Source organism: Ixodes scapularis, unplaced genomic scaffold (assembly GCF_016920785.2).
Source record: "Ixodes scapularis isolate PalLabHiFi unplaced genomic scaffold, ASM1692078v2 PGA_scaffold11__112_contigs__length_91849675, whole genome shotgun sequence".
Taxonomy (NCBI): domain Eukaryota; kingdom Metazoa; phylum Arthropoda; class Arachnida; order Ixodida; family Ixodidae; genus Ixodes; species Ixodes scapularis.
In genome coordinates, this window is record NW_024609837.1 from 61,119,323 (window position 1) to 61,131,631 (window position 12,309).

The window sequence follows — 12,309 nt, forward strand, 5'->3', positions numbered from 1 at the left end:
TTGAAAGGCTTTTATCGAAATCCCGAGCATTCAAGGATTTTGAGGAACTGTACAAACCCTGAGCCTAACATTCAGAACAGCTTTTACTTATTAGGGACATAGCATACAAGTTTCATATTCCATCCACAGAGAAATTGAAAGCCAAGTGGTGTATCTTGGGCATGCGTCTTATGCGGTAATGAACCATGCCCACCTCCCATCCGCTATCTGCAAACTTGCATGCCATGTCATACAAGGATTGACTTGTGTCTCACAGACCCTGAGGACAAACATAGCACAGCTCGTCTAAACTGGTTTTCATTCCCCGTGCAGATATCAACGAGTGCATGATGAGTCCCGACATCTGCCAGAATGGAGAATGCATCAACACAGACGGTTCCTACCGGTGCCAGTGCGAGCCCGGGTTCAAGCTCGACCCTACGGGACACATTTGCTTAGGTAAGCTCGTGCTCACTTGCAGCCGTAAGTCGCCTCATTATTCTCAGGTAGGAAGCCTTCACAAAATGCCTATGAACCAAGCCAGTTTGTACTGCCCAAGCACTGTGGGTTATTTTATACCGTGAGAAATGAGTTATACTCACTTATTTCTCTAAGTGTCCATTGAACTGTATTGCATCAATAAGAACTTTTTTAAAATATGAATGATGATGATGATAATAATAATAATATGCACATTCTAACCCTCCAGTATCAAATGTCTATAATAGAGGGCTTCTAAGATGACACCCTAAAAAACTTATGTCAGCACAAATATTCAAAAAGCAAAAGAAAATCAAACTGAACTAGAAGACTAATGCAATCTCAGGCCCGATGTGCACGGGGATAAGGCACCAACTAAAATCAACAAAAAGCACTTTAGCGCTTTCCTGAGTTCCCTGAATAAGCTCATGTCACGAATAGAAATAATGACATAAATAATAATATTACTAGTAATAAAATAAACAACTTTGTTTTGCCCCAAACACACTGTGGGGAAACCAGAACAAAAAGCTGCGAATGCAGCTTAATGTCATCTTTTATTTCAAGTTCTGGTTTTCAGTTCAACATCGGAGACGTTCAGTTCCGCCAGTGTTTCTGGCATTATTTCTCACGGTGTCTTTAACATTGCTTTTGAACCAGACGAAGACGAGTGTGCAGAGAAGAGGACGATATGCGGGAATGGAACCTGCTCAAACACGCTGGGAGGCTTTGAGTGCCACTGCGGCGAAGGATTCACACCCGGAATAAGAAATGTCTGCGAAGGTAATCCACTTCGGCGAAACACTGAAAAGATTTTGAAAGCTCAAAAGTCAAAAGATGCGGCATTGGCATTACCAGGCACTATTGATCCTGCCCTTCACATAGATGCTCGAAGGTCCTAGTGCATCAGTAGTGCTAGAATTACTAAATAAGCTACGCTTCAAAGCCCGAACGCTTGAGCCACCTTTGTCTGCAGCCTATCTGATTTATTTGCTTATCTTATCTCATCGGTAGGGTTTGATGTTTTCGGATAAATCCGAAAAACTCCGAAGAACACCCGCCGGTAGAATTTTCGTTGATTCGAATTTATCTGATAAACTCCGAATTTGATGTACCAATGTCATAAAGACGGGTATTTTACACTTAAGGCTCCCAGGGTCAATGGTTTTGAGAAAATGTCACCCGAGTTTTCTTTCAAATCTCGGACAATTATCAAAAGGAATCTTGCTGGTTATCTCGTTGCGGTTCAGTCAGGACAACAGGTCTTTTGGGTCATGACAAAGGCCATTGTTCTGGTCTCTAGTTTGGGCCATGCTATTTGTGCTCCTGAGAGGGAGGAGGGCGTTGTGTTTTTGTAACAATGAAAGCAGTGAACCATAGATTTCATAGAAAAGGGAAGAGTGGAGGCTTCTATGGAAGCTTCCACTCTTCCCTTTTCTGCTCCAGCCAGTGCAAGCTGCCTCGACATTAATTGAGGCAGCACTTTTTTAAAATCTTTGTCATGGGACAAATTAGTATTGCCAATAGCAATGGCACCAACACCAAATCCAGCTAAAAAAATATAAATCGATACAAGCTTGTTTTTTTTAATCTAGCACATGTCTACAAGCAAATAATATATATATATATATATATTTTTTTTTTAAATAAAGAACATTGCAAAATTAACTCTGTGCATCATTACATAGGCTACTCGCCGTTCATGAGCACGAAAAATAAATGAATGAATGAATGAATGAATGAAAAGTCCCAAATTTCAAAAACATAAAAAAAAAATAAAAAATAAAAAACCCCGGTAAACTTTGAATTTGCAGCAAAAAATAAACTTAGAAAGTATCCTTTGAATTTGACGAAAAATAAACTCCGAAAACTGGGAATCCTACTTATCAACTTATCATATCTGCAGCTTATCTGAAAGACTGTGGCTTATCAGCTTATCTGTAGCTTATGTGATAAGACAACTTATCGGTTGTCTGCAATGTCAAAGTCCACGAAAAAGCAAAACAATACTCCTAAGTTTACTCCTAAGTTCGGAAAGCCGCATTTTCAAACCAAAAGCAACCACCAGTCGAACCCGTCCTACACTGAGCACGAAAATGGTGGCACTCGCAAGAAAACCGAGGAATGAAGTAACTATACTTCAAGCGCAACCTATCTAGCGGCTCCAGGTGGCACCACACGTAATGTCGGGAAAAAGAAAATTAAATTTGTCATCTCTATACCTTGTTTTACCTTAAGTATGGACACAGGGGACACTACAGTTGAAGGGACCAATCAGACAGTGTTAAAAGTGCAATGTCATTGCGTTCCTCTGCAGCTTAATCGGTTATGGAAGAGGGCCAGCAACCCACACTTTTTTGTGGTTGTATGCATTCATGCCTTCGACTACGGTCGGAATAATAATGAAGTATTTTTTTATTTTTTATTTATTGTGCCTACCAACAGCCATGGGCCTATAACGGTAGTGCTCAAAAAATATTCAGAACACAGCGCTGCAAAAACACACTATAAAAAGAGTGAAATGCTCCTCTTGAACGACAGGAGGTCATCATTGAAAATGTCAACAAACGACACGTGAAGATGATTAAAGAAGTTCTGAATGCGAACTAGCGGGGACAGACAGTACATGCCCGTGCTGCAACCTGTAGCAGACGGTCAAGCAGCGGACGGGAGAAGGTCAATCGGCAGTCAGGTAGCCAGAAAAAGCAAGAAGACTCGAAAGAGCGCATGCTTTTAGAACATTGCCACCAAGAGCCACACCTTGTCTCCTTTTCTAATGTTATTTTCGCCACAAGAAATAAGCGGTAGGAAAGACAGCGAGCAAATGACTGGACTGCAAAGTCTGTACTCCTGAACGGAAACCCTGAGCAAACGCAGGGTTGACCGAAATGCCCGTGAGCTATTTTACGTCTTGTTTTCTTGTTTGCACCTAGATCTCAACGAGTGTGTTCTGGGCATTGACGACTGCGCCTTCCGCTGCCTCAACACTGCTGGCTCGTTTCGCTGCACTTGCCCCTATGGCTACACTTTAGCACCAGATGGGAAGCATTGCCAAGGTAAGTGTTCTCCAGACAGATCGTACTGTACAGCTACTTGTTTTCTCTGTAATAACACCTATTGTGCTATAAAGCTACATATTCTATTGCAAAGCTGCTTGGCAAACAAATCGTAATGGTAAAATAAGACTCTTTTTAATCGCACTATAAAGTCAACTTCACGAATGACACTCTTTTCTGTTCTCTGCTACAGTTTGGCTAAGACAATATCCCAATCCCAATTTGGTTATTAAATGAAAATATGAAATGGTATTTTTTGTTTTTAGACTTCATGTTTTGATTTTCAGACATCTGCATATAGTAGAGTATTCCCAAATACTTAAAGATTATTCCCAGATACTAGCAATTATAAAGATGTGCTAGTACGCTAGCAGCCATGGTGGCCTTTCAGTAGCCCCTTTGAAGCTTCTAGTGTGCTTTTTTAGATGCCAGTCATGCAACCAGAGCCCTAAACTATCCATGCGTGGCAAAGTAGAATAAATAAAACATATAAAACTAAACCAATTTTTTTTTTTTTTTTCAGATTTGGACGAGTGCGCATCTGGAGATCACGGCTGTCGCTATGCTTGCAAAAACCTTGTGGGGACGTTTCAGTGCATATGTCCCGATGGCATGAGATCAACTGGCCGCGGAGACGACTGCACAGGTATGGATTCAATAAGCACACTACTATAAACCATGATGTAATGCCTAGGGATATTTTTCCCATTAAAAGATATGTATTAGAACAGCAGCTCTACTGCAACAGGAGTTTGTGAGTAATAAGCTGATTGCAGTTATTTCCTTGGCTGTTGCCAGACCAAGGCCCAGTAAAGATATGAATACTGTAAAACCCATATTTTTGTGCCCCCTACTTTTTTTCGAATCGGTCATGAAGGACATAATCGCGGCCACTAAATTTTGCGAATTCCAGACTCCTGCATTGAAACTCTTAAAGGGACACTGACACACCCCCAAATATTTTTTTTTTTTTTTTTGCCAGGCGATTTATTATGGTGTCAGAAGACTACTCAATCAATATTTTGCTACAGCATCACATATATTTTTAATAAAGTAAAAAAACGCAACTGCTCGAAACCGGAACCGTAACTGGGCTTGGGAGGAAGAAGAAATATAGAGGAGAGAGGTGGCAGAAGTCACGTGGCTGTAATATTTTTTTTTCCCCCAAACAACACATTTGCAACTCTTTAGAAGCCACAAAAAATATGTATCATATTTCTTTCTATTTTTAATATTGTGTGTGTACCTTCGATGACCTACCACTTTGATTATATTTGGCAGTTGTGTCTAAACCTTAGAAAACGGCACAAGACCACAGATAAGAGAGTGAGCGCGACTCAAACCGGCCAGTTCTCGATCGGCTGTTTTTGGTAGAAAAGAAAACGAATTTCGAGCCGAGGATTGTTTTCTGGGTAGTTGGGCTCTCACGTGCAATGTAAAAATAAAAACCTTGGCGAGCATAAATACTCTATCAGTGTCCCTTTAAGGACCGAAATTTTGACATGCCCTTAAATTTTGCAAATCCTTCAATTTGCAAAATTTGTGTAAACTAAGGGCTCGGCAACATTAAAGGTTTTACAATATATAATAATTTGGTTAATATAATATTTACATAATATATCCATGGGGATTTTGATAGATACTGTAGTGCTTAGTCTGGCATGGCCTTTCCCAATCATTTCCCAAACATCATTAGAGGGGCGAGCAGGTTAAACTAATTGTGTGTAATTGATACGGTTATACTCATTGGTGCCTTACTAGCTACTGCACGACATCACTGACGTCTGAAACTCTACGAGATTGCATAGTATTTAGCGAAAATGACTAAAGTAGACAGGCAAACATTCGCTATTGACAAATTACAATGTCTAGAATAATCTGATTCAGTTGATTGGTGCTTTAATGACCACCATCACTAAATAACCACTCAGTAACTACTTATGCTGTCACTGCAACAGATGTTGAATTCAGCTGTTTGTAGCGATGCAGCAAACGATACAGATTCGCGTGAATGGCTTTGGAATAAAGCCCAGGATGCCGAGACATGTTTGCACCGCATTCACCTCTGAAAGCCTGTATACACGCAATAGTGTCTCGTTCATAAATCATTCGCTTTTGAAAAGTGGCCTGCTGTAAACTGCCGATAGTCATTTGAGCAATCCCCTTCACTGCAGACATTAACGAGTGTCAAGAAAATCCCGACATTTGCCAGAACGGAGAGTGCATGAACACACACGGGGGTTATCGCTGTCGCTGCTACCACGGCTTTGAGCCTAGCAGCAACGGAAAGCAGTGTTTAGGTGAGTACGCCCTTGCTCCCGTTTCCTCACCAATACGTAACAAGAGAACAATAGATAAAATAGCGCAAAAAGAAGAAAAAAAAGACATGACGGGGCACGTGAGCACCGTCTGTCCTCACGGAGTGCTTCGTTGGGGCGCTTTGCCATGCACCGTAATGAATGTGGCCGTATTCTGCAGTTTAATAACATTAGAATATTGGACAAGCATCCAAATAAGACCGCTAGAGAAATTCACGAAGCGTATTTCCAATGGTGAATTTTCACCGATTAATCAGTCAGTCACGGTTTGATGAAGGGATGCCCCGTCTCGTTTCCTTTGTTTATTCTTCTTTTGTGTCGATGCATTTTTTATTTATTTATGAACAGTGTTTGGAAAGAAAATAGCAGTTGAGAATCAGCGGGGGAATCGGTGGTCGGAGCACATGTAGCGAAAGCTCGCGCTGCAGAACCCAGAGATCTTGAGTTTAAAAGCAGTAGACGGAACATCTCACAACATTGGACGCAGTGTTTTAATCGACCCTAGAAAGCCTTCGAAAAAGAGTTGACCTAAGTTTGTTTGAGTCGTGTAGTTTACCAAACTTGCCCCATGCAAACAAACTCAGTTACACAAACTGGGGTTTGTGTTGCCCAGGCACGGCAAACCGTGCCTGGGCAACACAACTGTTGTTAGATACACGCAGATAATAGAAATTACTTCTATGCATCACCTTATATGTTTAGGCTATCAAAACATTCAGCTGGGATATGGTATGAAGTCTAAATTATGATTAAAGTTATAGTTTCTCACTCTGATCAATTTTCATAAAATACTAAAATTGGTGATCACGTCTTCACACTAACAGGATTTCACCTTGACGAATAGATGGGCATTACCTATCATCATACATGCAGTAGTCATACGAAAAGCTCCTGTAGTTTCCAACACCTTTCTAAAGTTGCCGACAGATATGCTCTTTCATTAGAATGCAATGCTGTCAAAGGTGCTGGCATGAGCCTGCGTCTTGGTTTGTTTGATAGGCACAAACTCTGTGCAAATGGGGCGCTATATTGAGCCATGCGTTTGTGCCAGTAGCTTTAACAACGTTGCACACTAAGAATGAAATGGTGTATCGTGCTCATTGTGAATGGCAAGCAGGTGGATATCAGGGATAAAGAGATCATTGTACAGAGGAGCTACAATGAATCCTAGCGCCGTAAAACAAACCGGGGAAAGATTGCGACATGCACACGGAAAGCTCAATCTTTGACACCAAATGCGCATTTAGGTGGTGGAGTTTAGCTTGTGAAATTTCAAGGCATAGTAGCTCCCTTCCTGTGAGACAGGACACCAACAAGCTATTGAAACATTTCTAACTCAATCGTCTGTGAAATTGTCCAACCTTTGCTGTTGCTGTCATGTTTCACAGGAAAGGAGCTACTTTTGGGAATTTCACAAGGTGAAATCCACCTCCTACACTCCGTGTCGCTGGTTGTGTGCAGTGCAGGGGAAGACAACGCAGGGCTAAGAGAAAAAGGGCGAGCACTGGGAAGGCAAATGGGAGAGGAGGGCAATGGAGGGCGAGGGGAGAAAGAGAGAGCACTACAAACGTAAGAGAGGAGAGGAGGTCTCTCCTCCTCCCCAGCCTTCCTAGCGCTCGCCCTTTCTTCCCTTGCTTGGCACTGCCATCACCCGTAATGCACGCAACTAGTGACGCAGAGTAGAAGTGCACGTTCGGCGAAAGTTTTAGCACCTTCCTGTGCAGGCGTCGATTTTTCCTGTTCATCTTACGGCGAGGATCTGCTCTGGCCACCCTGTACATTTCCAAGTTGTCATTTTCAGCAGCGTCTCGCACCTGCGATTCACGAAGACGTTCTGTGTTGCACCTTTCTTGCTCTACTTGCAGACAACAGACTTGGAACCTGCTACCAAACAGCAAGCTCGTGCCCCAACTCAAACGGCCAGCTGGGTCTGACGTCGCGCGACGAATGCTGCTGCAGCGTCGGCATAGTCTGGGGCTCTCACTGTGAAGCGTGTCCGCAGCGGAACACGCGTCAGTTCCTTGTTCCGAATCGCACGAACTTGCTTTATTGTCCTTGGTTCGAATGTTTTAATGCTCAAGAATGTGTCCTTATCTTTACAGAAGAGTTTAACTCGCTATGCGAACTCGGCACGGGATTCAACAAGGACGGGCAAGGTATGGTGTTTGCCGTCTTGCAATGACCACTCTACAAAAACACAAGAAATTAAAGGGATCTGTAGAGGTGTGCAAATATCTAAATCTTTCGAAGTGAAGTGAATAAAATAATAAGGGTTATGAATCAGATCAAATAGAATATTTTCGAATAAGAAAATTTTTGAAAACAAATATTTTCTATCTGATGTGAAATAAACAAAAATGTTCAATCAAAACACAACTGGATTTTTTTTTTCAGCTATCATTTATAAAAACGTTACCTTTATTGCAATAAAAAAAATGTCACACATGTGACTGATAAAAAGCAGATGAAATAAAAGGTGAGTCAGTAAAACACCATTCAAGGAGTGAAGTTACAGAACGTAAATGGAAGTAAACAAGCAGAGGCGGGTCGGAAAGTGAGCGAAAGTACACAAGAGATGGAGGGTTGGCAAGCCACAATACAAAGTCGAAGATCGCATCGTGCAGCTGCACCGATTTTGTGCAATCTCTTTTTACGCCAAAGTCGAAGATCGTGTCACGCAGCTGCACCGACTTTGTGCAATCTCTTTTTACGCGGGTGAACACAACCACGTGAACACAAACGGAAGTACACAAGCGGAGGTGGGTCAGCAGGCCGAAACAGAGTTGGAGATTGCGCCACGCAGCCGCACTGACCTTGGGCAATTTCTTTCCGCGTGCAATAGTTCTGCCGAGAGACAGCACCACAAAGAAGCAGTAAATTAAGAATACGGCTCTTTTTTGGCAGAGGGAGCAAGTTTGTCACTGTTACCAGTGAAAACTGGTAGAAATAAATAACAAAAGGAATACTGGAAAACTTATGAACCGGAAAATCAAGCGCAAAATAACACGAGCCAGCGATCGCGGATAGCCGAGATCAGCCATAAATCCATATCCAAATCCATAGCACCTTGGCTACTGTATTGACTGTAGGAAGGACTGCAGTGAGTGTGGTTCGTGGCGTTTGTGCTTATGACGATGTACATGCCGCTGCAAATCGCAGTTCTTCATAAAATCTATCGCAGCGTTCACGCCACGACCACTTCGCCAACTCCACAATCTAGACATCGTGACACGCGAAGGACAGATCGCACACCGCGTGCAAATAACTTTCCGGTACGTCCTACAAGAAGAAAAAGAAAGGCACTTAGGTTAGTTTTTTGGGTTTGCCAAGCTCAAAACCACACTGCGCAGTCCAAAAGCAAAACGGGGAACTCGACCGGCGGTTGACACTAATCAGCGAGTTCCTCGTTATTCGTAGTTTTCGAATATTTGAAGAACTCTACTTCAAAGAGCGAAAGTGTGAAGCGAATCGGATTGAACAGCAAGCATTATTCCAGAAGTATTTGAAGTTTTGAATATTTGCACACCCCTAATGGATGACATTTATAGGGCTAGCTCTTGAAAATTTTGTGTCTGCAGACGTAGCTTGAATCGCACCACAGTGTCATGTGATACTGCGATAGCTTTTTGTATATTCACAAAGCCCTAGCAGTGTGCCCTTTGGTGTCCTCCTTACTGCGAGTGCAAGAGGAGGAGCGCAAAGTGCTAAGCATCTTTGCGCTCCCCCTCTGCATCTGGAACGCCTTAGGAAAACTCTGAGGAGACAGCCAATTCTTTTAGCCTCCTACTTCTGCAAATGACTGCGAGAGACAATCGTGAATCCTAATCTTAGGCCGCGGACCCTCGAGTGACCTATTGCCTTGGTCGGTACGAAACTGATCCAAACGGCACTGATGCAGATGTGAACGAATGCGAGACCTTGCCGCACCTGTGCAACAACGGGCGCTGCATCAACACACAGGGCTCGTACCGCTGTCTCTGCAACCGGGGGTACAAGACGGACCCCACGGGGACACGCTGTGTCGGTGAGCACAGAACCAAATTTTTACGAATTTTAGGTAAATTATGTTCTGTGGTGTCGCCATTTGTTCAAAATGATTCCACCAATTTCAAACAAAGGTTTTTCAAAAGACCATCTGTAGTATCAGTACTGGTACTGTGGGAGAGCTTGGCGGTGACAGACAACTCTCCTGTGCGAAATCTGCGACGACCGATGCTAAGCTACGCCTAACGGCTTGCCTATCATAGCTATGCCTAATAGCTTGATAATGGGTGACGCGAGCCAACATTACTATATACAGTCAGTCGTACAACTTCACATAGAGTCACACGCTGGTTTGGGGAACACTTTTGGGGGTATGCAGATGTCAACGAGTGTGAGCTCCCGGTTTCGCCGTGCAAGTCCAAGTGTCTCAACACAGAGGGCAGCTACATCTGTTCCTGCGATGACGGCTATGTCCTAGCAGAAGACAAAGTCTCCTGCAAAGGTGAAGTAGTTTATCCGCAAGTTTCGAAACACTAATGCGGACAGGGGGTTTTAGTAGATAATTCCGATATTTCCGACAATGATACCTGATGCTCCGCCAGATTGCACATGCGTCGTATCATTATTGCATATCATTATCGAAGGTATCAAAGTAATCTACTAAAACTCTCTAATAGGGGCTGTCCATATAGTTACTGCTCTACTAGATCAGTAATTAAAAAAAAAATAGCCAGAGGGAAGCATTGGGCTGGCCACACCAGGAAAGTGTGAATACGTATTGCATAGACCTAGTTCTAGTTCGACATAAACTTAGCCAGAACGTAAATGCAAGAGTGCACCAGGTCTCAGACTATTATGAGATTAGGATAAACAACTCTGCGAGGATGTATTTCCTAGGTCTTTCTTTTTCAACTGAAAACAATTTCATAATGGACAGGACTCTTGAGATAATGGAATTCCCTCAGGCAAAGTTACTGACCGCCATAGACGTAAAGGCACGAGTGTGACATGGTACAGTTGAACCTCGATTTAACAAAACCCGATTTTATGAATTTCCCGATTTAACAAACAAATTTGGATTCCCCACGTAGCCTATGCGCGAGGTCTCCCTTCCTCGATTTTACGAAGTTCCCGAATTAATGAAATAATTAGCGGGTCCCTGTGACTTCACTAAATCGAGGTTCAACTGTGGTCACTGATAAAGTGCAAACACCAGGGAGGAGCCTCAGTTGTCCCACACCCAGTGCGAACTTCCTACTTTCGACAGTGCTTCGGCGTCTCATGCACCTCGAGCGCTCACGAGGCGCCGAAGCACAGTGGAAGGCATGAAGCGCATGCTGGGGGACGGGCGTTTGAAAAGCCATTCTCGTTGTGCCGGCGACCATGGAAAACTAATTATCTATTATTCGTTCACTAACTTTCTCTATAATTGTCTCAGCTAGCACTTTCTATTGTGGAAAGTTAAGGCTGACGAGGGCTTGCCATGCAGAAACACTGGCAGTTACTGCGGAAGCGGCTTATCGGTCGACGCGAACCGTCCAGACCCAAGCAGCGTCGTTTCTGGGGACATTGCTGTGCTGATGCAGCAAGCACATTTTGCAAATTTCGCAAGTAGGCATCAAGTTCAAAGAGGCTCGTGCTGGATGCATTTTCAGATGTGGACGAGTGCGCGACGGACAGACACAACTGCGAGCACTCGTGCATCAACACTCAGGGAAGCTACCGATGCTCCTGCAAAGACGGCTACAACGTACTCGAGAGCCAGTGCTTGGGTAGGTCTCCAACCAATGCAAGACCTTAATAAATAGAGCTTTTGCTAAATACTTGAGCACCAGAGAGCACACTGCGAGTGAAGTCGTACGCATGGCACGTGCTGGTATCTGCCGCAGTAACTGTTCCAAAGCCAGAACATAAAACAAACCACGCCTTGCATGTGCGTTCTACGACAACTTATTTGCTTCAAACCTTCTATAGAGTAGGCGAGCACGTGCAGTGCATGTACCTACATTCCCAGCGTTCTCGTTGGTACTTGGGTAATTTGGCGTAAGGACTATTTACCTTACTGTGCCGAACTATCTCTTTTTGCGACAGACGTGAACGAGTGCCGTGAGCAACCGCACCTCTGCGCTCCCAGTGGAACATGTACCAACATGCCGGGAAGTTACAGGTGCAATTGCCCCCGTGGCTACATCACGGATGCTTCAGGGCAGTCTTGCAAGGGTAGGTGTATCTTTTAGATCCGATGTCCTTTTCTAGCCACTGGTATTCATGGCACCCCTTTCCTTTGATGAATCAAATATGTCAGGCTTAGTGAAACACATTCTGTGAGTTGTGTCCCACTGCAGTTGTGTTCTTCCCCAGCCTTTGGGTGGTCTTAGTGAACACTTTTGTCGGCTGCTGTTCAATGAAATGAAGGGGGGGATATTTTGTAATAACCTCCGTTATAGACCTTTTCCAAAAGCACATTTGTCAACTTGCACTATGGTTAAGAC

The 12,309-nt window shown here is 43.5% G+C and overlaps 1 protein-coding gene across 1 annotated transcript in view; it reads left to right on the forward strand.

Annotated features, from left to right (window-relative positions):
* Positions 1–12,309, forward strand: part of LOC120846798 (fibrillin-2) — a 35,139-nt gene that overhangs the window by 13,906 nt on the left and 8,924 nt on the right. Inside the window, exons 11-21 of the mRNA XM_040218674.2 lie at positions 313–438; positions 1,120–1,242; positions 3,393–3,515; positions 4,039–4,161; positions 5,690–5,815; positions 7,699–7,845; positions 7,936–7,989; positions 9,732–9,857; positions 10,197–10,319; positions 11,473–11,589; positions 11,909–12,037. Coding sequence (XP_040074608.2) covers positions 313–438; positions 1,120–1,242; positions 3,393–3,515; positions 4,039–4,161; positions 5,690–5,815; positions 7,699–7,845; positions 7,936–7,989; positions 9,732–9,857; positions 10,197–10,319; positions 11,473–11,589; positions 11,909–12,037 — 1,317 coding nt within the window. The remainder of the gene's footprint in view (positions 1–312; positions 439–1,119; positions 1,243–3,392; positions 3,516–4,038; positions 4,162–5,689; positions 5,816–7,698; positions 7,846–7,935; positions 7,990–9,731; positions 9,858–10,196; positions 10,320–11,472; positions 11,590–11,908; positions 12,038–12,309) is intronic.